Raw genomic sequence first — 24133 nt, 5'->3', positions numbered from 1 at the left:
TGATTTTAAAAATAAATTTTGGAAAGAATAGAATATGATTAGAGTGCAATAATTTATATCAAAACTGTTTTGAAAAAAAGAAATGATTTCTTTTTTCCCTGAAAGTTTCATTGCTGCATACCTGTCAACGTATATATATATATATACTTTTTCCACCAGAGTGAAAATAATATATTTAACTCAATCCTCAAAATTCTAAACAAATCAGTATTTTTTATTCGATTACAGTAATTTTCGGTCGTAGCATTGGGTCCAAATAAGCTTGAAACCAACTACCGTATAATAGTTTTCTATGAGAAAAAATTAATCATAAAATATTATTAACGATTTGCATTTGGGGAAGACTTTCGAACATCGGCGAATACTTTTGATATTTCGCTTACTTTAATTATTACTTAGGACAATCTTAAAAATGAATAATAACTATGTTTCAATAGATAGAGAAATACCCGAGCCACTTAGAGAAATATATAGAGAGAAATTAAACTTAAAAATTTTATAATGATAACAAAATTTAATATCATAGATTTTATCGACCACTATAAATATTAAAATAAAAATATATAGATAATCTGTATTAGCAAGCAACTATGCATCAGTCAATTTCTAAAAATTTATTAGTATATTCAGAATAAATTCTGAATGATATCAATGCAATTTAAGAAAATTCACTAAAAATGCCATATTGCACACAGAATATTGTCTAACATAACTCTACGAATCCCAAAAGTTGTTCCACGAAAACATTCCGTGGAAGGATTACAAGTGTTACGAGTTTTAATATTCTTATAAATTTTTTTAAACAGAATGAATTTAGAAAGCTTTATTTATATTTATATTCAATCACTAATCCATTTTTAATTTAATATTTTGGTTATATTTCAATGAAATTAAATTGAAATGCAAGTGAAAAAAAGTTTAAAATATTAGATCTACACGAAAGTTTTGTAAGCGGAAGTGCACGCCTCTTTTTACGGTGATGCAAAAAGTTCTTTTTTAAAAGAAAGTGGTAGGGTATTTACAATTTCACTCAATGGTAATATTCTAACTTACAAAGACATAGCATATGTGCAGAGATGCCTACTTGCTCCGGACAGCAAATATATATTTTAAAGTGGTAGTTTATCAAATGTGATTCTTGATTTAAAAAATTCAATTTAGTAGATTTTTATTCACCACTATTTCTAAATAATTCGTAGGCTTATATGATTTACCACTATTAAAATACTCATGTCATTCTAGATGAATGGGATAGGGGCCGCGAAAAATAAAAAAAAAATACTCATGTCATGTTAAACCTTTTAAAAAGCAAGCAAAAATAGTCAAATAATGTCAAAATTTGCTTTGTTGTTATTTACCGTTTATTTAATTATTTTGGCGTGTCCGGAGCAGTTGGCATCTCTGTATGTGGCCCAAAAGGTCATGTGCATAATATATACAAACTTGAAAGTATTTCACAAAACTACGCGATACATCTGATCCATACATATAAATTAAGGTAAATATCTTACCACTTTTTTTATAAAATCTTTTTATACATATTTATTAATGAAATAACCTTATTCGCTGATATGATCGTCGACTCAAGAGTATCCACCCCTAGTATTTTACCTAACTTATCCCCATCTTAATCAGTTTTCAATCTAATATGATCTACTGTCTCACGTGTAATAAGCCAGACACAGAGTATAAGCCTGCGTCGACCAAAGCTTCTGCTACTTCTCTAGTATCTCTTGCTCAGACAGTACTACAGGCGCCTACGGGCACCACATCATGACGGAGGAGTGGAGTGTTCGCTTCGCGGACATGCACTCCGTAAGAAAAATCAGTCTACCAGACACAGAGTATAAACCTGCGTTGACCAAAGCTTCTGCTACTTCTCTAGTATCTCTTGCTCAGACAGTACTACAGGCGCCTACGGGCACCACATCATGACGAAGGAGTGGAGTGTTCGCTTCGCGGACATGCACTCCGTAAGAAAAATCAGTCTACCAGACACAGAGTATAAACCTGCGTCGACCAAAGCTTCTGCTACTCCTCTAGTATCTCTTGCTCAGACAGTACTACAGGCCCCTACGGGCACCACATCATGACGGAGGAGTGGAGTGTTCGCTTCGCGGACATGCACTCCGTAAGAAAAATCAGTCTACCAGACACAGAGTATAAACCTGCGTTGACCAAAGCTTCTGCTACTTCTCTAGTATCTCTTGCTCAGACAGTACTACAGGCGCCTACGGGCACCACATCATGACGAAGGAGTGGAGTGTTCGCTTCGCGGACATGCACTCCGTAAGAAAAATCAGTCTACCAGACACAGAGTATAAACCTGCGTCGACCAAAGCTTCTGCTACTTCTCTAGTATCTCTTGCTCAGACAGTACTACAGGCGCCTACGGGCACCACATCATGACGAAGGAGTGGAGTGTTCGCTTCGCGGACATGCACTCCGTAAGAAAAATCAGTCTACCAGACACAGAGTGTAAACCTGCGTTGAGCAAAGCTTCTGCTACTTCTCTAGTATCTCTTGCTCAGACAGTACTGCAGGTTCCTACGGGCACCACATCATGACGAAGGAGTGGAGTGTTCGCTTCTCGGACATGCACTCCGTAAGAAAAATCAGTCTACCAGACACAGAGTATAAACCTGCGTTGACCAAAGCTTCTGCTACTTCTCTAGTATCTCTTGCTCAGACAGTACTACAGGCGCCTACGGGCACCACATCATGACGAAGGAGTGGAGTGTTCGCTTCGCGGACATGCACTCCGTAAGAAAAATCAGTCTACCAGACACAGAGTATAAACCTGCGTCGACCAAAGCTTCTGCTACTTCTCTAGTATCTCTTGCTCAGACAGTACTACAGGCGCCTACGGGCACCACATCATGACGAAGGAGTGGAGTGTTCGCTTCGCGGACATGCACTCCGTAAGAAAAATCAGTCTACCAGACGCAGAGTATAAACCTGCGTCGACCAAAGCTTCTGCTACTTCTCTAGTATCTCTTGCTCAGACAGTACTGCAGGCGCCTACGGGCACCACATCATGACGAAGGAGTGGAGTGTTCGCTTCGCGGACATGCACTCCGTAAGAAAAATCAGTCTACCAGACACAGAGTATAAACCTGCGTCGATCAAAGCTACTGCTACTTCTCTAGTATCTCTTGCTCAGACAGTACTACAGGCGCCTACGGGCACCACATCATGACGAAGGAATGGAGTGTTCGCTTCTCGGACATGCACTCCGTAAGAAAAATCAGTCTACCAGACACAGAGTGTAAACCTGCGTTGAGCAAAGCTTCTGCTACTTCTCTAGTATCTCTTGCTCAGACAGTACTACAGGCGCCTACGGGCACCACATCATGACGAAGGAGTGGAGTGTTCGCTTCTCGGACATGCACTCCGTAAGAAAAATCAGTCTACCAGACACAGAGTGTAAACCTGCGTTGAGCAAAGCTTCTGCTACTTCTCTAGTATCTCTTGCTCAGACAGTACTGCAGGCGCCTACGGGCACCACATCATGACGAAGGAGTGGAGTGTTCGCTTCGCGGACATGCACTCCGTAAGAAAAATCAGTCTACCAGACACAGAGTATAAACCTGCGTCGACCAAAGCTTCTGCTACTTCTCTAGTATCTCTTGCTCAGACAGTACTGCAGGCGCCTACGGGCACCACATCATGACGAAGGAGTAAAGTGTTCGCTTCTCGGACATGCACTCCGTAAGAAAAATCAGTCTACCAGACACAGAGTATAAACCTGCGTTGACCAAAGCTTCTGCTACTTCTCTAGTATCTCTTGCTCAGACAGTACTACAGGCGCCTACGGGCACCACATCGCTTCGCGGACATGCACTCCGTAAGAAAAATCAATCTAAGTCCTTATTCGCGAACCCCAAGGTGTCGTCCCCGAAAAATACGTAGTATGATTAAGACTAGGTCACCACTGTAACAGAGCTCATGACATAATTTTCTCTCATTGATTATTTCCCTATTGTATATATCTATTTTATTTTTATCGTATTTTTTATTCATTTTGGGTTGATTATCGTGCATTGCAAATATATGTATATATATATATTTTTATATTTAACCCACGCCTTTCTTAATAATATCGATCATGATAATCTTCATGATTACATTATTTTATATTGTTTATGATTATATTGTCATTTAATTATACGCCATGCCACTCAACATTTCTTGATTATCCATGTCACACGAACCCCCTCTCGATTTTTTGGTGCTGAGCACCCCCTCTTCCTCCCATCTCCATTCCACCTCACTACTCCTCATCATCGATTTATTACTACAGATGAATCGGTTAATGCCGCTTCGCGGCAGCGCACCGAGATTTGTGTGATTTCTACCATTCCTTTTTCGCGGACTGAATTGTTCAGTAAACTTAAAATAATGTAAAAAAATTAGAAGAAATGCATGCAATTATAAAAATTTTATGATTGATTTTACATCGAAAACTTTAGTTCAAAATGAATAAAAACTACATTCGATACTAAAGAGATAGGCTTTTTTTGATTAACATTTTCTCTTCATTTTTCCTTCAACAATAATCATAATTCAGTAGATTTTCAGCTTCATATTATGGTTCATTTAAATTTATTATATTTGCAAGTTAGTGTGCTCAAAGACGGCCTGTAAGCTTTGGTTAATATGAAGAATAGATAACTAAAATTAGAGAAAAAGACATCGCAAACATACATTTAGGTTTACGTCTAGATTCAAGTCCGCTACATAGGACCATACAGATCATTTACTATAGACTGCTATTTTTCAGGTAAAAATAATAAATTGGCAGATTGAACTTCATTTTAGTATTGGGTTGTTCAGAAAGTAATTTCAGTTTTTCCCAACAGAGGATTTCATTGTATTTTTTCTCAGTCAACTCCAAACTTAGGTCGCGTAAATATTAAAAATTTTTAAAAATGACACAGGCTCACTTGAAAAAAAGTTTGATTGACACAGTAGCTTTAGGTTGGTATCCTTTTCAACTTTTCACTTTTTAACATTCGAAAAGTTACAAACGTCATTCAAGCAAGAAACTTTCAACTTTTTACGGAAAAGAAAAGTATCCGATGTGTAGAGAGAAGATGTATTGCTGGCTTCAATTTTTTGCTTTTTTACTATCGAAGAGGTAAAAATGCTATTTATTGAATGCCATTGCTTGAATGCAATAAAAAAATGAAAATAAAAATCCGTCGTGTACGGAGATGTCTTACAAAATATGCATAGCTGTTTTAAACTTTCTTTTCAACTTTTTACTATCGAAAAGGTAAAAATGCTATTCAAGCAAGTAAAAAAGCATCCGATGTGCATGAAAAAAGATGTATTAAAAAATATGTTATGCTGGTTTGCAAAATTTCGATTAAGATGCATGAAGATACGCAATGCCAGTTAGGCTGAATGAAGACTTCATAAAGGCAATAAATTGATGCAGAAACAAACTCGTGAGATCGTTGAGATATAAAATTTGCCAAACTCGACCGTTTATAATCATTTGAAACGCTTAGATTTATTTTCCAAGGTTGAGCGATGGGTTCCTCGTGTTTTTACAGAAAGAAATTTCTGATGCCACGTTAACGTCTATGACTTGCTTCTCAAACGTCCAGAAAACTATCATTTTTGTAGCGCATCATCAATGGGGACGAGAAATGGGATGCACACAATATTTGTTCGGGTCCTTGCAAAAATGTTAAGACAGTAATTCCTTTATTTCAAATGATGTGTTCAGAGCAGCTATGGCTCAGGTTATAAAGCGTTCACCTTCCAATGAGGGGAACAGGGTTCGAATTCCAGCGATAACTGGACTATAAAATCCGCATCCGTCTTGCACCGACCATAGTGCAGTCGTGAAATATCCTCCTGCAGACGGATCACGGGTTAGAGTCCCTTTGCCGTCAAGCTAACCATGGGAGGTCCTCGTGGTCTTCCTCTCCATGTAGAGCAAATGAGGGTTAGTTCCATCAAAGAAATTCGTCCGCGGAGGCAAATTTCTCCCAATACTTGATCAAGGAGTTCCCCTGTCTTCTGTATTGGGTTCAAAATTACAGGACTACAGAGTTGAACATTAGTAGCCGTAAACCCAAAAATTGGGTCGGCTGCTCAACGACGGATGTAAAATGATATGTTTAAAAATTCACCTGAATCAGTTTTTTGCCAGTAAAGGTAATGAAAGATGAGCTAAGATGATGAGAAATGAGCTAGGAATCATGTTACTGTCAGAAAGATGAAAAAGGTGTGGGACTGGAATGGGCAATATATTTAGTCACTATAAGAAAATCATCTTTCATTTTCATAAGGAAGAAACGAAATTATCTTCCGAATAACTCAGTAATTCATGCAGAAAATTTAAATCACCATGACAGCCACAATTTATTTATAAGTAATGCATATATATTCATATGCATAAATAATGAATATGTTAAAGCTATAAATAAGAAGTCGTGGACACAAAAAATTTACTTCTGAAGAAAAGGGAAAAGTAAAAATTGAAGTTTTCTAACAACCGATTTTTTTTAATTCTTCCTTTGTATGAATAGCAGTCCTACATTTGTTGGACCAGCGAGACCTCTTGATCAAAGAGCTCCAATTTGCAAAATAGATTTATTTGTATGTAGTGGTGATGATCCCAATCAATCTGAAATAAACTTAAAAATCTATAAATGTGAAATAAAAGCATATTTTATTCATTTTAAAAGCAAATTTCTGCGTAGAATCCGCTGTGGTAGAGAGCTATGGTACAGTGTCATTTCAATGTGCATAGTAACATTTCAATACTATAGTTAATACTGTTGACTTAGTTTTGACACGTCTGTTAACACGCTGAGCACCGCGTCAGTCATCGGTGGCTGACACTGAAATTACATTTACGCTTCGTCTGCCACCGCTTGCTGACACTGAAATTACATTTAGGCTGCGTCTGCCACCGCTTGCTGACACTGACCTTTCACATAAGCCGCGAAAAACAGCTAGCAGATAGCGTATAATTAATGCATGTAAATTAGCGTGGCAAGCCATGTAAAATTAGCGTGGCAAGCCATGTAGAATTAGCGTGGTGTTCAACGTGTTAATCATCCATTGTGACTTAAAGATTCTCGTACGCAATTTTTGTCCACAATAGACCCATTATTTCAAGAGAAAGTGTTTTTATCGGTTATATTTTACATTTCACAATAGTGAATTCCTCCAAAACTGCCACTCAATCGGAGGCGGAAAAGGTAGAAAAAAATATCTTAAAATTAAAACTCTCTAAAGTATAAAGGTACTCGCATCAGTGATAGAAGACTATTTAATAACTATTAAATTAAGCCTTAGTTCTATTTTCGTTTGTAATCCACAAATTATTGATATTTACTAATTTGCATTCATTTAAAAAATTAAATATAGTTGTATTCTGTCTTAAATATAGTGAAATTAAATTTAGTTTGCAAATGTTTCTCGCAAAATTATATGAAAAAACGTTTTAAATTGCTTATTCTTACGCAGTTTAAGGCAAAAGTAAAACAATATAATACATATGTTTTATAATAAAAATATCAATCTTGAATTGTCTGAGATAATTATTACCTTTATTTACATTACTAAAATTAAGAGCATCTTCTAGGATGAACTAAACCTGATACATGATTATTTCCATTGTAGAGAAATATTTTTTTTTATGTATTTATTCATCGAATTATTTAACACATAGAATTCAATGTAGCGTGAGAATAATAGAAGATAATTTAACGAAAGCTGAAAAATTTGTATTGAACGCTAAGTATCATCAAACTAGATAAGTTAAAAATTGTTTTGAAAAAAAAAAAAAAACTAATGGCTTGTCTTAATTTTCATAGTATTGTTTTAACATTTATCGCCATGATCCTCATACGATTTATTATAAAGATACCCACCATATCCGTGACATTTCATGAGAACACGAGCTTACATGCGAATGAGGGAAGTTTTCTTCCGAGGCATCCGAATTTTTTTCTATATGCGGGACTAAAGAAAATGCTGCTTGGAAAGTCCCTCTCACGCTGGAAATCGTTCGGGTTTGTCTAATTTATTCGAAGGTACAAGATCAGCACAAGCTTAATAGGTCGAGTCGTGGTGGCTCAGGGAATAGAGGGCTTGCCTTCCAATGATGTGAAATTGGTTCGAATCACGCTAATAGCCACTCAGGTTGCAAAGATATCAGTGTTGACATGAAACATCCTCAGGGGTGGATGGTTCATGGGTTAAAGTCTCCTTGCCATCTGCCAAACCATGGGAGGTTTTCGTAGTTTTCCCCACCATGTTTCGCAAATGCAAGTAACGATCACCACCGCAAAGAGGGAGACTAAATATAATATTTAGTGATCATAAAATTGTTTGACAGTCACCACTTGATCTCAGTTTCTTTATTTATTTTTAGTCGAAAATGCAGTGCATTTTATTATTACTTTTTATCACTAATTTGAGAAGTAAAATGTGTAAAGAAATTTCTTCTGGTAGCTACCATTTTAATAATTAAAATAATGAATATTTTAAATATTAAAATGCTAGCTGCGCAAAGAAAGATCTTACGTCACTTTAAACATGCTTTAAAACTCATATATGTCACCACTTTTTATATATTGGGTTAATACCAAACTCGCATAATTGTGTCGGTTTTGTTGTAAAAGTTTTATAATGTTAGTAGAGTCGAGAGTCGTGGTGACTCAGGGGATAAAGCGTTCGCCTTCAAATGAGGTGACCAGGTTCGAATCCCAGCAATGGCTGGTTAAAATGTATTATGCACTCAGCTCGCACCAATCACACTGCTGGCGTTAAATATCTTGAGGGGTAGACGGATCATAATTTAGAGTTCCTTTACCGTCTGGCTAACCGTGAGAGCTTTTCCTGATTTCTCCCATCCATGTTTCGCAAATGCGGGTAAGTTTCATCCAAAAAATTCTCCACGAAGGTAAATTTCTCCCAATACTTGATCCAACAGTTCCCTTGTCTTCTAGATTGGGTTCAAAATTACAATTCTGCGCAGTTTAACATTTGTAGTCGTGAACTCAAATTTAGATCGGCTGTCGGAGGACGAAACTGAATTGGCCATATTACGAAGCGACCACATCAAATGTTTTAAACTTGTCAAAAGGGTAAAGACCGATTCACCTTGTCCTTGTTCCTAGTGTCAAGACCGATTCACCTTCTCCTTGTTCATAGTGTCAAGACCGATTCACCTTGTCCTTGTTCATAGTGTCAAGACCGATTCACCTTGTCCTTGTTCATAGTGTCAAGACCGATTCACCTTGTCCTTGTTCATAGTGTCAAGACCGATTCACCTTGTCCTTGTTCCTAGTGTCAAGACCGATTCACCTTGTTCCTGTTCCTTGCGTCAAGACCAATTCACCTTGTCCTTGTTCCTAGTATCGTTGTTCTCCTTGTCATCTTGTTTATGTTGTTGTCTGGCTTCTTCTGCTCACTTCATTAACTGTATTGGCTCCTCTACAAGTGCGGATAATGTTAGACTAGTGGATCTATTAGAGCGACATGGTGACATGGACATGGCTCTAAGCGTTCCTGGGCCTGGAGGACATAAAAAATAAACTAGGCATAGTATGTTATTTAATCTGGGCACCATTCATCATGCAATATTGCACTGTTTGAGGTTTATCATTGTAACTAGCAGGCAGTGGGTTTTCTTCTATTTTATTTCAAGCACTTTGCTTAAATAACTAAAAAAATTAATGAAAACAATATGAGCAGTTTGCTCTAAACTGTCTCGGTTTCAAAAGTTGTAGGTGTGCAGAATTGTGTCAGCAAGAGAAAACTCCGTGTATATTCTTATTTTTGGAAAGGATTTATAGTTGAAGCTGTTATTTGATCTGATAGTTATGACATGAAGCGTCGGAGGAAAAATGTGCAGCTATTGGTCTGTAATTTTTATCTTTACTGTAGCTTTCAAATTTGAAGCTTTCAGTGAAATTGGCTGTATTGCATTTTATGGCTTAGTCAAAACAATTTGCATAAAGTTTATAAATGTGCTACGACGTGAAAGAAACAACAACTGGGCCAACGTTACAATAAATTTTTTTTAAAAAAAAGACTGATATCTCCATCGATTCACTTTTAAAATGACCCTTTTTTAAAGCTCGCCTTCTAAGCATTTTCAGCTAAGTCAAAGTAAGTCAATTTTTACAAATCAGCAAATCAAATCATGCTCATTTCCTTAAACACGTGTTTCAAACTAGATCAATGTCTTTCAAACGCACATTACAAGTGATGCTCATTTTCTTAGACGTTTAACCAGAGCTATGTCTAAATTACACTGAAACGATGTTGTTCTTTTGAAAGAGCGATAGTTAATCTTTGATGGTACGAAAGTATTGCGAGTTTACCTCTCATCTAACATAAATGTAATGATTAATTATAATAATCAATTATAATAATCATAATAGTTAATTATAATAATCAATTGCATTAATTATAATAATTAATTATATTAATTATGGCCGGCCAAATGGCCGAGCGGTTAGCGTGCCTGACTGCGAAGCCATAGGCTGCGGGTTCGAATCCCGCTCTGGGCATGGATGTTTCTCTCTCTCTTTGTGCTGTCCTCTGTTGTGTGTGTATGATGTGTGAATGTGGCCCACCCTATAAACGGGTTTGTGGCAGTGTGGCGTGGGCAATGTTGCTCGCCTCCGTGACTTTGATTCACAGGTGCCCACTGGGTAACGCGAAATGAGCAACAATTCTGGCATAGTATAGGCAAAGATTCAAATTCAGACCCTGCCACTGGGAAAAAAAAAACATTAATTATAATAATCAATTACAATAATCAATTTCAAAAATTATATGAATCAATTTTAATTATTTAATTATAATTTTCTAATTATATTTTTCTAATTATAATTTTGTAACTATAATTACAATTGAATAAATTTATAGATGTTTTCTTAGACGTTTAATTTGAGTTACGTCTAAAATACACTTAAACGAGGAATCGTTTTTTAAAGTAAGTGATCTTTAAACGTTAACGTTCCGGAAGTATTTCGAGTTAACTTTCTATCAGGTATAAATGTAATGATTAATCAAAATAATTAATTACAATATTCAATTATCTCATTATAATTATTTAATTCTAAATATGTAATTATGATATCTAATTATAATATCTAATTATAATATCTAATTATAATTATATATTTACGGTTATAAAATTACAATTGTATAATAATAATTATATAATTAATTACAATTGCAAATATGACAATAATAAGTGTGATAAAAAAATTATTTTAGCCATTGGACCCATTAAGTAGATGAGACCTTAAAGATAAAAACATTGATATTAGTTCGGTTTTAACATAAATAATAAAGCACAAAAAATTAAATCATAATCATCCTAAAATCTGAAAAAGTTGATTTTATTATTTTTAAACAAACAACACTCTTTCCAACCACGAGGACGAAATTTTAAGTTTGTCTACAACTATAGCGGAACTGTGTGAAATATTAATCATTCCAATCATTACTAAACTCGTGAATAACTTAAAAAATAAAAGAAGAATTATGAATGCAAATAAGTAATCGATATCGATTAAAATTTTAAAAACTCTCTCTCTCTCCTAAAGAAAACTAACTTCCTGAAGCTGGGACAAGTTAATAACATTGCCCCCTCAGAAGTTTTGCCTCCAGTCGATTTTCTTAAAATGATAAATTACTTCATTGCCCCCCTCCCTTCGACAATAATTTTCTTTTTGCGCCAAAGCAATTACCACTTTTCTCGAGAGGAAAATTTCTACATCAATTTTTTGACTGTGCTTGTCAAATATTGATTTTTTCAACTTTCAGGAAACGGTAATCGTAATTTTTATTTTCATCCCCTTGCGGTTAAGAGCTTTCTTCTTCAGGGCGGGCCAAAGCTAAGAGGGGAGGTTAGATTCTTTATCCCTATCCAGAAAAAAAATCAAAAAATAAAATTACGTGTATATATTAGCTATGATGTACATTATTATAATTAATAAACAATTATAATTATATATTTTCTGGAGAACTTAATACTTAATTTACACTTATGTTTGAAAGGGTTTTAAATAAGAAATTAACTTATACCCTAAATAAGGGAATAAGGCCAGTTTGTAATTCCAAAACACTTTTTTTTTTCTTTCGAATTTGTTCACTTAAGCTTCAACTTCTTATGTTTTTTTCGACAGCGAATATTCAATTTTAGAAATGCGAAAGTATCAAATACAAATACTTGAAATATTTTAAATTATTTAATGCTCTTTCATTTCTTCTAAGAAATTAAGTACATCGAAAAAACGTTTCCTCTGCAGTCACAGAATCATTTTCATTGCATCAAGCGACGGATCTGCGAAGATTTGTACCCATCAAATTCTAAAAATAGTAGCGTTAAGTTCGTGTTTCTTTACTAAACTAACGTTTGAAGAAGTTGCCAGAAATCGCTACAAACTAGTGTTTTTGAATCGAACTATTCACTACAATCCTTTTTGAAAAAGTACCACACTTCACTACAAACTACGAAGAAAACCAACGATCCCAGTAGTTTCCCTACTTCTAGGGAATTACTTCAGACCCCAGACTTAGCCCATACGGCAAAATTATTTTGTGTAATATATTAATTGGCATGTAATAGATTTTCTTTTTTTTTTTTGTATTTTAAATTAAAATCACATCTAGAATGTCCAAAATGTTAATTTGAGCAATGTTAAAATTACACATTTCAAAATTATTCAATTCTAAATTATTAATAATTTTTATTGCTATTAACCCTTTAACGGGCCCTTTATTTCTAGTAAAGGTAAATTAAAGTATTGTTGGAATTGAAATTGTTTTAAGAACAGTAATTGATATTAAAAAAAAAAACTAATTTAGTTTATAAAAATGCCATTTTTTTGGTGGTAAATATATTTAACATGACCTGTTAGGAGCTTACTGACTTTTATTTTTCTTTATTTATAAAATAAATTCCTTAAATGCTACAAACTTCAAAAGGAATTATGTATTTTATTACTTTTATACGTTTTTTAAAAGTGACAAATGGTTACCAATTTTATTCAAACTCACTTCAAGAAAGCTGAAGTTATTGAAAAAGGGAAACCTAAATTAAAAGTGGTAAAACGTGGTGGTAAGTATACTTACCACGACCTTCAAAAGGGTTAATATATGAACGATATTGTTCATTCTGATGTTAAGAGAGCTACAAGTTTGCTCAGCATATTTCATATTGTAAAAACTACAGGTTAACATATAAATGACCCTAATAAGTTTGCATTCAGATTTACGACTGTTGTTATTATGAATTATAACTATATATATATATATATATATATATATATATATATATATATATATATATATATATATATATATATATATATATATATGTATATATATATATATATATGTATATATATATATATATATATATATATATATATATATATATATATATATATATATATATATATATATATATATATATATATATATATATATATATATATATATATATATATATTAAATATCAGCATTGGGGCAACATTATTTGCCATATTGCATCGTTTGTCGCTACACTCTTTTTAACAAAGTAAAAATTCTAGTTTTGAATGAAATTAAGTTAAATATTTTATTTTCAAAGTAGCAAGTTGTTGATCTAAGATCAAGAGTCATGAGGAGTAGCAACTCCTTCTAATTAATAAAAATTTTTTATCAGGTGCTAAATAATTATTTCTTCTTAAATCCATATTAAAAATACGTTCAAGGAGTAAACATCCCAAACACACACAGAATTTTGTGAGTTTTTAGCATGGATCACTAATGCATATAATGCTTTGCATATATCTATGCGGAGAAATAATATTTTAGACAGATTAAATACATTGTTTGAAATATATTGGTTTGACCTATTACCAATTTTTTCAAAGAACAAATAAAGAATAAAATAGATGAACGATAAGAAATATCTTACTACGTATTAAATGCTTTTTATTCAATTTTATATTTATTTATTTTAATTTTTTGTCCATATTTTTATTTATTCCACGATGAAATGTGCCATTTTTTAAAAAGATTTTTGTTGAATTCCAGTTACAATATTTTTTCTCCAATTTTTAATTATACTTTAATTTATTTTGAGAATCGATTTGACTAACTTTTTATGAATCAAGCTAAGATAATAACTGTTTTTAAATAGTTAATATATGTAACTTGCACATCGAACATGAATTTTCGATTGGGTGGTAAATAACAATAGGTTTCTAGTAATGAATTTATATAAAACATTTTACAAATTATTATTTTTTTAAATTACACTTCAGATATTCTTTGCATTTTAAGCAAAAAATAAAAAGTAAATAAATTAGAATAAAAATAATTAAAAAAAATATTTAGTTGAAAAATGTTATACAGGAATATTAATTTTATATGTATTATGGTAGATGGCAGCAGTAGGCTTTACCAATTAAGGTAACACATTAAAGGAAATTTTTTTCATTAAATATGAAACCTACCAAATCTCATTATTATCTATGCGAATTTTAATTGTAACATTTTTTTTTTTCATTTATTAACCCTTGATACACTTATTTCAGCTACTGTATTTTCTGATTTTGTCAAATTTCCAATTCTCTAAAATGTGTTTTACAATATATTTGATAGATGGCAGCACTATAAAAATTTGTATACAAGCTATGTAGTTTAAGTTAAAGTGTTTAAATTAAAATGATATTGACAAGTTAAAAATATCATTAGTGATAAAGTTAGCCTAATTGAAATTTTTAAGCAATTTGTATTGCTGTTTATTTTATTTGAGTCGGCAACGAGTAAGAGGATCGAAATTCGGCGGATATTTCGACATGTCTCCTAAATCACTTCGAAAGTATATGATGGTTGAATTATTTGTTTTGTTGCATGTTGTAAAAAATAAATAAATAACATATAACATTGATTTAAACTTAAAAATAAAAGATTCCTGTAGATATATCAATATGTTAATTGTTTGTTATTGCAAATATATAGAAACGTTTATAATTCCATTGACATTCATTTTCCATTGCATTCCATTTTGTTGAATAAATTGAGTGCCGACGAAATTTTTTTCCTTAACAAAACGATTAAGCATATTTGCATTTTATTTAGGAATTCAAATGTATTGATACTTTAATCATTGGATCTATTTTATTTCAATTATATTAAGTACTTCATAGTTTTTTATTCTCTATGACATCACTTGTTGCAAGAGCACAAGCAGAGATTTTCTCAGGATGAAGAGAGGTGATGCTCAAAATGTTAACAAAACTGTGTAAAAATATGCTTTTTGTCTTTTTGGAAAATGTTATGTTTTCAAATTTGAAATATTTTCAAGTTTTTTCCATAATTAATTTAAAAAAGGGATTATTAAAAAATTTTACTTTTGAACTATGGATGAAACATTATAACATAAATATAATTAATACAATAACATAACAATTAAAAATAAATGTAATAAAATTAATTTATAAATATCCTGCTATAATTATGTAAAGTGCCTGATTTATCATAAGGCCTGAGAGGCCCTGATCTAATGCTCCCATATTTGTGAGTGCCCCCTAAATGTTACAAATAATTTCTTTTTGTGTTTTTCCTTAAGAATAGTTAATTAAAATTAGGAGCTACCAAAACTTCAAATAAATATAAGCTCAAATTTACTAATATCGTAATTTACTTATGTTATAAATAATTGAAAAACACTTCTTAATAAGCAACCTGTAAATTTTGTAAAACATTATAAATGAAAACTTTATTTTAATTATGAAAATAATAAGAAATGTTAACTTTTTTTTTTCAGATATGTATTTTATTTAGTTTATTCTTTAGTGCAACTTTGTTAAGTACATAATTCTTCTCTTGTGATTTTAGGCGGAAAAGGAATAAAGATGATGAAGAAAATGGCGATATAGATTTTAAAAGTAATAAAATAATGCATCTTGTATCTGCTACTGATTCTAAAGAGGAATTTCTTGATTCATCAACAAACATTTTGAAACTAAGGAAAAAAGAAACTGATTTAACTGAAGTAGAAATTTCATTTAATTTTTATTTTATATAATAATTCTATGTGATAAATTGATGATATAATATTAATATAATAAATATATTAGAACGAAAGTCGAAATTTCAATTAGCTTTTATTTTGAACTCCATAATTATTTATGTTATGCATAATTATTTATTAAGTAATAATAGTGTTGTTAGAGAGAAATATATTTTTAAAAAAAAGAGCAATTTTTTTTAAAGGAAATAAAATGCAGGAGCAAACAGTAAAAAAGAATGTTTTTGTGTATTTTGAAAGATTTTTGTGTTTCACAAATTTTTGATGTTTTCACATTGACTTGTTCTAGCAAGCGTGTTTTGTAAACATACAGAACACGTTTTATCACCGTCTCTTCTCCACTTCTCCTTAGTGATAACTGAAGAAAGTGATGCTTGGCAGAAGCTTAACATCGTAAATTTCTTGTGCAAAAAATATATTTTTTGATCAATTCTTATTTTAACTTTTTTACTGTAAGAATTATGCTTGACTTTAAAAAAGTGTTGTTTGGAACATGGCTCGAAAAAACTCAGAAATTTTTCCCATCACCGAGGACGGCTTGTCAAGCAATGTACCCGTCCTCCTTTGAAACTAACCCGTAGCTTTTAAATAAATAAATATATAATTTTCTCTTATTTATTACAAACGTTTATATAAATTGTACAATGAATTAGTAGTTACTAGGATTACATTATACAATAATAAAAGAAATACTAGGTTACTATTAGTAACCTAGTATTTCTTTTATGAAATAAATTAAATAGAAAAAGTCAAGTTATCTGGAATGTCAATTTATCCAAGTGTACTGCGTTTTTTAAATGAATCAAATATGACGTTTGCCAGCAATCTGTTTTTTTTTTTTTTGTAAGTTCATTGCTGAAAAGCCCCTTTCAACAGCGGGATTAACTGGATTTCTAGATTAGAGGGTCATTTTAGAAGTGCTGCTGTAGACTCTTGTAAGAAACAAAAATTGAAAATGTATCGCGAACATTAACGGGAAAATGGCCGTTTGTGTGGACGCCGGATTCGAGAAATTCGTTGTCTGCGGGAAATTTTTGACCGCCTACGATCAACACCTCCTAGAAGTAGAAAGGCCTCAGCACGGATCAATTTAGTAGTCCGATGTGACGAAGTTAACTGCGCAGTAGACGAAAAATAAGGAATATGTCATTACATTAGGGGTACTAAGCTGCGCAGTGTTTAAAAATACAAAATATGTCATTACGTTTGGACTGCTAAGGGATATTTATGGTAACCCGTGCTGAGGCCTGTTCTTTCTAGGAGGTGTTGCTACGATGGGCGGTTTTTCGAGCCCTGGTTTGGAAATTTTAAAACCACGTAGCAACGAGATCCAAAGCTAGTGTTTTTAACATCATTCTCAACCGCATCGAACATACCCATGTGCAAACATTTACTCCATTCACTTATCTCAAGGTCATATATCAGCAAAGCTACCTTATAACAATCCTGAGTACTTATTACTATTAAATTTTAGGTTTTTTTCCTCTTGGAAATTACTGCCTTATTGCATAATTTTCTCTTTAGGTTGATTTTGCTGTACCCTATGAGAGTAAAGAAATTCCTTCTGTTTTAACTTATGTGGGTTCCTGCTCTAAAGACAGAATTCTGATAGTTCTCACACATGGTGCAGGAGGTGATTTAAACACTCCTCAACTTAAAGCTATAAGATTATTTCTGGCCTCTCAGAATTACGTTGTTGTATGCTTCACTTGTAAAGGATTAAATATAAAGTACAGAATCAAAGTATTTGGGAAAGTCCTGGTGAGAATAAGTTTTTTTATTTGCATTTTAAAAGTAAGAGGTTTTTTTTTATTTTATTTTTTAAAAAAAATACTTATAGAATAGAAGATCTATATAATGTAATTCTATTAACCACATTTCTCTGCAAACCCTATTAACTTTACAATCTGTAAAGCAAATAAAAATTTACTCATTTATTGCACTTTATTTCTTAAGCGCTTGATAATTTATTTTATTTATTTTTGCTGTAAATATTAAATTCTTAAATGCATAGTTTTCTGTTCCAAAGTGTTTTTTGTTTAAGAATTATTTAAATGACTTAATATTGATTTGTTCCAAATATATATTGCCATATTTAGAAAGTTATTGTAATGATTTATCTAACACAAGATTCTATATAGCAGATATTCTGTATTTTATATATTCTTAATCTTTGTATTTTGGAGTATTATTTTATTTAAAAATTGCAAGACTTTTTTTTTTTCACTACTGATTATATTGACCTATTCCAGGTGAATTCTGTTATATTTAGTAAGTAAGTTTAATGACATCTGAAAGATTCAAATAAAATAAAATTCTAAATAGCCCAAAATCTCACGGTTTAAGTTGTAAGGATTTATTGTAATAAAATTCAAAAAAATATATTAATAGTTTGTATCTCTATTCATTAATAAACTTGTTGAAGATTTCTTATGAGATGTCTATTTATTTTGTAAATTCATAAAGATTGACTCATATTTTTTTTAAAAAATCCTAAAATCAGTTGTCTTTAATTTTTATATTTAAAACTAGCGTTAAAATCATTATCTTTCTGCCAAAGTATTTTTTTGAAAAAATTCTTAAATTTTTATATTTATAATTAGTGTAAAATCATTGTCTTTTTTTCTGCAAATGTGTGAAAATAAGGTTTTGTTTTTGCAAAAAAAACATAAAAACAATGTGTTTTAAACAGTTTTAGTTTTAGAATCATATCTTAATAGAGTCATTGAATCTTTTTTTTAAAGGAAAAATTTGGTGAATGAAATTTTGAAATATAAAAGTAATGTAAAAAAGACCATTTTTATGATAAAATATTTTGTAAATGATCCGTAGTGTTTTAACAGTAAAAAAAATGTTGTGAGATGTCCATTTTATATTAAAATTGGTTGTGAAGTGTTTGTTAATGTACCCAAATTTCTCCTAAACAGCCACTTTCAAATTTATATGATTCTACTTATATATTTTTGAAAGAAATATGATTGAATTACTAGTAGATATGTTTTAATACAAATGAAACAATTTTATATGTTTTAAAAAAATTAATAAAAATTATCATCGAAATGAATTTAAAAAAATTTATTTTAATCCATTTTTTCCTTGAAGAAGTACCTTTTAATTGTAGAGATCAGTTAAATCTAGTAACCCTGATTCAGAAGCCTACAGAACCTTTTTGTATCTAATGCTATACTTTTGATAGTGCTGATGTTATTTAATGCTCAATACTTTATTATTTTTTGTAAGATGACTATTAATTTTTTAATTTTACTTTTAATCACATTGTTTTTTTTCCAGAGTTATGTCAATGAAAAATACAGCCCCAAGATGATTTTTGTTGGAGGTAAGAGACAGTTGAAAAAAGTACTATGTTTTATTACTAACAGAGGTGTACAAAAGTTTAAAATTTAGCATGTGGAATAAGGTCAACTGTTTTTTGTTTTTATGAAATACTATCATAAAAACAATTATTTTAATATTTTTTAAACAGTGATTCTGCTCGTTATTATTTAAACAGAATTTCTGTTTCTTGGGATACAGGACTTCCAAATTTCTGGGTCCCTCTTTCATTTATTAATATTCACATTTATAATTATTCTATTTATTGGTAAGCTAAACAAGAAGAATTATATTTGGGCGATTCACACCTACATCTGCTGTCATGCTTTTTTTTTCTACGCTGAAGAATTACGCATCATAGCTTATTTTTGCATTTCCTATATGAGTTTTTACTTATTTAACGCATTAGAGCAACTAAACTAAACCTCTCAGAAAAAATAGTCAAAGAATGATAAATTAAAACTTTATCCAAACAGGGAATTTGTACAAGGGATGAGATATAAATGAATTAATAGAAAATACATTTTAAAGAAGTTCTTGTCGAATTTTCGTTAGAAAAATCTTTTTTCTCCCCCCCCCCCCAAAAAAAATTTTTTTATTCAGATTGTTAAAAAAACAAAAATAGGTTACATTTTATTACAATGTTGAGAGCAACTATGATTTTTTATGCATTTGTGGTGATCATGCCTGTGTTTTGTTGATGCCTGACTACTACTTTTACTTATTTCTTAATTTTGAAGTACAGTACAGAACCCGTTATCCGGAAATCAGAAAACCGGAACGAAATTCGATACATTTTCCCGCCATTTTTTTAACAAATTTTTTTTTTCCTTATAAGATTTTAGGATTTTTCTTTCTTTTTTGAAAGATGTTCACCTTACCATCATTTTGGAAATAATCATTAGTGTATTACTTCATCGTTTTTTCTTCTTTTCAAGATTATTTCCTAAAAAAAAATTTTTTTAGTTGGGTTTAACAATAAAAAAAACGGCTTTTTGTAGCGATTCAGAAAACCGGAAAAATCAGTTATCCGGAATAGTGATGGTCCCGATCGTTCCGGATAATCGGTTCCCTACTGTACTATAAATTATTTGACTTATACTGGTTTGTATCAAAGGGAGAAATATTCTATTCTAATGATTTTATTTATTATGTAAAAATTTCTTTTGATTTTATTTATTATGCGTTTTAAGCTTTATTTATTTTATTCCAAGTGTTTTTCTGATTTAAAAAAATTATTTTTACTGATAAAAACACCCTATTCATTCCTCTTGAAAGTAATTATTTTAATGTCCTTATTTGTATCAACTTTTCTTGCTCTACATATTATTTAACTAACCTTTATTAATTTGGTATGAAGTTTTTTTTATATTTACTTTTTATATATCTAATTTGGGGGGATAAGGGTGATTTTTTTGTCCAGTAATTTAAACAAATGTAATTTCCATAGAAAATGTTTAAATTGTTAACACTATATGACTGTACCACAGTTTTTAACTTTTATTTTTAAAGTAATGAATTTTTATAACCAATATAAAAAACATATAATCACAAGTTAGTCTATGTGCATATTGTTTGCCTAAATGATTATTCTATGAGCATATTGTTTACCTTAAAACATTTCAGGAGTGAAAAAGTTATACCATTTCCACATGTACTTGGAAAGTTTTGATTTATAAACAAAAAATTTAAAATATGATATAAAATGCATTTTTTTTTTTACTTTTCCTCTGTTTTACAAATAATCTTGTCACTATCTCATGTATAGTTGATTTCAAGAAAGATTGCTAACTATTCAAAATAATTTCATGGTGAGAAAACCTTTTGCTTCAAATGAAACATCTCTTTGAAACAAAATATCTTCAAAGTTTCATATGTGTTTAAAAGTATTTGTAGTAACATTTGTTTGTTGGCTGTAGCTTTCAAACATGCAAAATAATAGCAAGTAGTGGGCTCTGCTCCCTATTCGCTGAAGCTTCCCGACCCCTGTAGATTGCTATGCCTCATTACCAAGTCTCATATGAAAGGAGTTCTTCCAAACTTATAGCTCACTTTGCTTTATATTGTTCACGCGAGAAAAGAATTCTCATTTTTGGTAAACGTATTTGCTTATGATTTCGTGCATATGACAGCTCATACATGTAATATTCCATTTCTTTGTTGCCAGCGTGAAAAAGAAATAAGAACTTTCTTATATTTATTTAGATTATGATGTTTTATAATAACTAGTAAAGTTTTTATTGATATTTTTTAAAAAAAAACAGTAATAATTAAATTTACTTTTCTAATAAAATTGTTATATTAAAGTCACTTCAAAAGCTTAAACTGTCTTAACAGGGTCGAGAGGTCAAAGAATTATATCAATCTAGAAAAATCAAGAAAATATTTAGGGAATAAATGCAAAATATTTAAAAGGTTAGAACGAATAAATTTATACGTGATTTACCTAGAAGTCTGATATTTTGTTCCAAAAAATATATATAAATAAATAAATATTGCAATTATTTTATTGAACAAATTTTTATAAATTTCAACTCTAATGGCTCATATGAGTGTTATGTAATATATTTTATTTTTAAGTATAAGGCACAACTTAAAAATTATTTATAAGATTCAGACCTAATGTTAGAAAATTAGTGAATTTTTTTTTCTGAGGGTTTGTGACTGCCCTGATTCAGGTTTTAAAATTTTATTTCTGCATAAAAACATATTCGAAAAAATATTAGCAATTGCAGATTGTTTCATAACCGTAGTTTGTAAGACAAACAGCACTTAAATTTACATTTAAACACGTTTCTTGCAAAAAATATATCTGAAGAAATGTGCAGATACTTTAACATTAGTGAACACGACAATAACCTCAGATGTTTTCTCAAGAGCTTTTTAATTAAAAACAATTGAAATTATCTCAATATTTTAGGTCGTTCAATGGGTGCACGAGCTGCTGCTATGTTGGTTTCTGATGAAGCATGTGATTCTCAGGTGTTCAACAAATTAAAAGGAGTAGTGTGTTTATCTTATCCCCTTCATAAAGTTGGCGATGACAGTGAATTGAGAAAAGAACCCCTATTAAATGCTAAAAAACCAATATTCTTCCTCAGTGGTTCTAATGATGAAATGTGTAAGAAAGGCAAGCTAGAGAATGTTCTGAAAAGTATGAAAGCGCCATACAAATTGCAATGGCTAGAGGGTTACGACCATTCTGCTAAGTCCAACCAGAATTTTAAAGAAGATGATTATATTAGCGCCTTCCAAGAAATTGTAAAATGGTGTCAACAAATTCAAAAAACAAACTCATAGATGTGAATTGTTTTATAAGTGCTTAATAAAAATGCATTTTATATTTAAAAAAAATGTAGTTGGCAACAAAAAAAAAGAAAGTTAAAAAAGAAATTCTAAGTTTTATTCAATATTCCAAAATTGAAATACCGAAATCAATAATAATTTTCTTTAAAAATAATGGATTTTTACACAATTTTAAACTGTGCATTCAACCATACTAAAATAAAAATATATTGTGTGGATGAGGAGCTGATTGTAAGCAATAATAAGATTTCAACCTGGGAACGTAATAATGAAAACTTCCATTTTTGTTTAAGAAACAATGTAATATTCTAGAAAGCTTTATTTTATTTTATAAGCAGCTTAGAAGAAATGGCCTATTTTTAGGTTTACGGTTATCAATGTTCAACTCATTAAACCTCTCATTTTGCACCCAGCCCAAGAAATTCCTGGCTGTAGAGACGTAATCGGAGTTGAGCAGATTTTTGGATAAAAGGAGTCACAGTTTTAGTCGCCAAAAACGCATTGACTCTGGCTCCAGAGTTTGTTGGAGAGAATGAATTTGAAATAAAGTATATATTGTAAAAAAGAATCTCATTATAAACTGTGTTATTTATTGACTATAAACAGTAATAAATATGTAATTATTTTATTGACTTATTAATTAATAAATAAATATAAGGGGAGGGGAAGATGGATGTGATATTTGCCATTATTCATTAAATTGATTCATTTAAACATTTCTTCAGCTCATAGATGGTATTGTTGTGTCATAATTCACAACAAAGGAAAGGAAAATAAAAAAAACCAAGAGCCTTTAGATATAAAATTAAAAAGTATATAAACAATATTTCTACACAGCACAGAGAAATCTGATCATTCTTGCAAGGCACCTCTTTTAAAATCTATTTTGAAAAGTTAAAAGAGGTAACTCTAACAGTAAAAGCTTTTTTTGTCAACTTAGACTATTCTCAGCTCTGAAGTTTATCAAATCAGATCTATGGCCCTCTATCAAAGGTCTTGCTGAAACTAAACTGTTAGAAATTACTAACACTAGTTTTTCCATTTCATTCCTCTAATATAAATAATTGCTATGCCATCAATTATTTTGTTCTGTATCATTTGTCACTTTCTTTATACTTAAAAAAGAATAAGATGTGAAACATGTTTATGTGCTTACATATAAATGAACAGTGTGTATGTGCTGATAATTATTATGATGACCCAAGTTAAAACTTGTCCTAAATTGTTTACCCCATATCACAACCTGAAAGAATTTAACCATGTAACCCTAGTGCTCTAGAACAGCGGTACCTTAAATTATTGGTCTTCTTTTTGAGGAATATCTATATTAGATGAAGTATTAGAACTTATATTAAGTTCATAAGCTAGAAGTTGGTTAAGCAAAGGAAGACTTAATTATTTTAAAAATCTTAAATATGT

General features: G+C 31.1%; 1 protein-coding gene across 3 annotated transcripts; it reads left to right on the top strand.

Annotated features, from left to right (window-relative positions):
- The first annotated feature begins 14651 nt into the window (after nt 1-14651).
- LOC107439961 (testis-expressed protein 30) lies at nt 14652-23342 on the top strand. 3 transcript variants are annotated; one of them, XM_016052717.4, is made up of 5 exons: nt 14652-14863; nt 15883-16039; nt 17600-17836; nt 19367-19412; nt 22329-23342. In XM_016052717.4, exons 1-5 carry the CDS (start codon nt 14841-14843, stop codon nt 22706-22708), a joined length of 843 nt encoding a protein of 280 aa, XP_015908203.1. In that variant the 5' UTR covers nt 14652-14840; the 3' UTR covers nt 22709-23342. The 3 variants fall into 3 exon arrangements, with proteins under 3 accessions (XP_015908203.1, XP_015908204.1, XP_015908205.1); XM_016052718.5 differs by having other exon boundaries at nt 14761-14873; XM_016052719.4 differs by having other exon boundaries at nt 14819-15258.
- The last annotated feature ends 791 nt before the right edge of the window (nt 23343-24133 follow it).

Source organism: Parasteatoda tepidariorum, chromosome 5 (genome assembly GCF_982258835.1).
Source record: "Parasteatoda tepidariorum strain Cologne lab strain chromosome 5, Ptep-v5.0, whole genome shotgun sequence".
NCBI lineage: Eukaryota > Metazoa > Arthropoda > Arachnida > Araneae > Theridiidae > Parasteatoda > Parasteatoda tepidariorum.
This window is presented reverse-complemented; position numbering and strand designations above follow the sequence as displayed.

Bases quoted from the DNA above. Each gene is read 5' to 3' on its own strand.
- LOC107439961 (XM_016052717.4), top strand. From the start codon at position 14,841: ATGTCTCCTAAATCACTTCGAAA. The intron at 17,837-19,366 runs GTGAGAATAAGT...TTTTTTTTCCAG, and splicing joins AAGTATTTGGGAAAGTCCTG to AGTTATGTCAATGAAAAATA. The intron at 19,413-22,328 runs GTAAGAGACAGT...TCAATATTTTAG, and splicing joins CAAGATGATTTTTGTTGGAG to GTCGTTCAATGGGTGCACGA.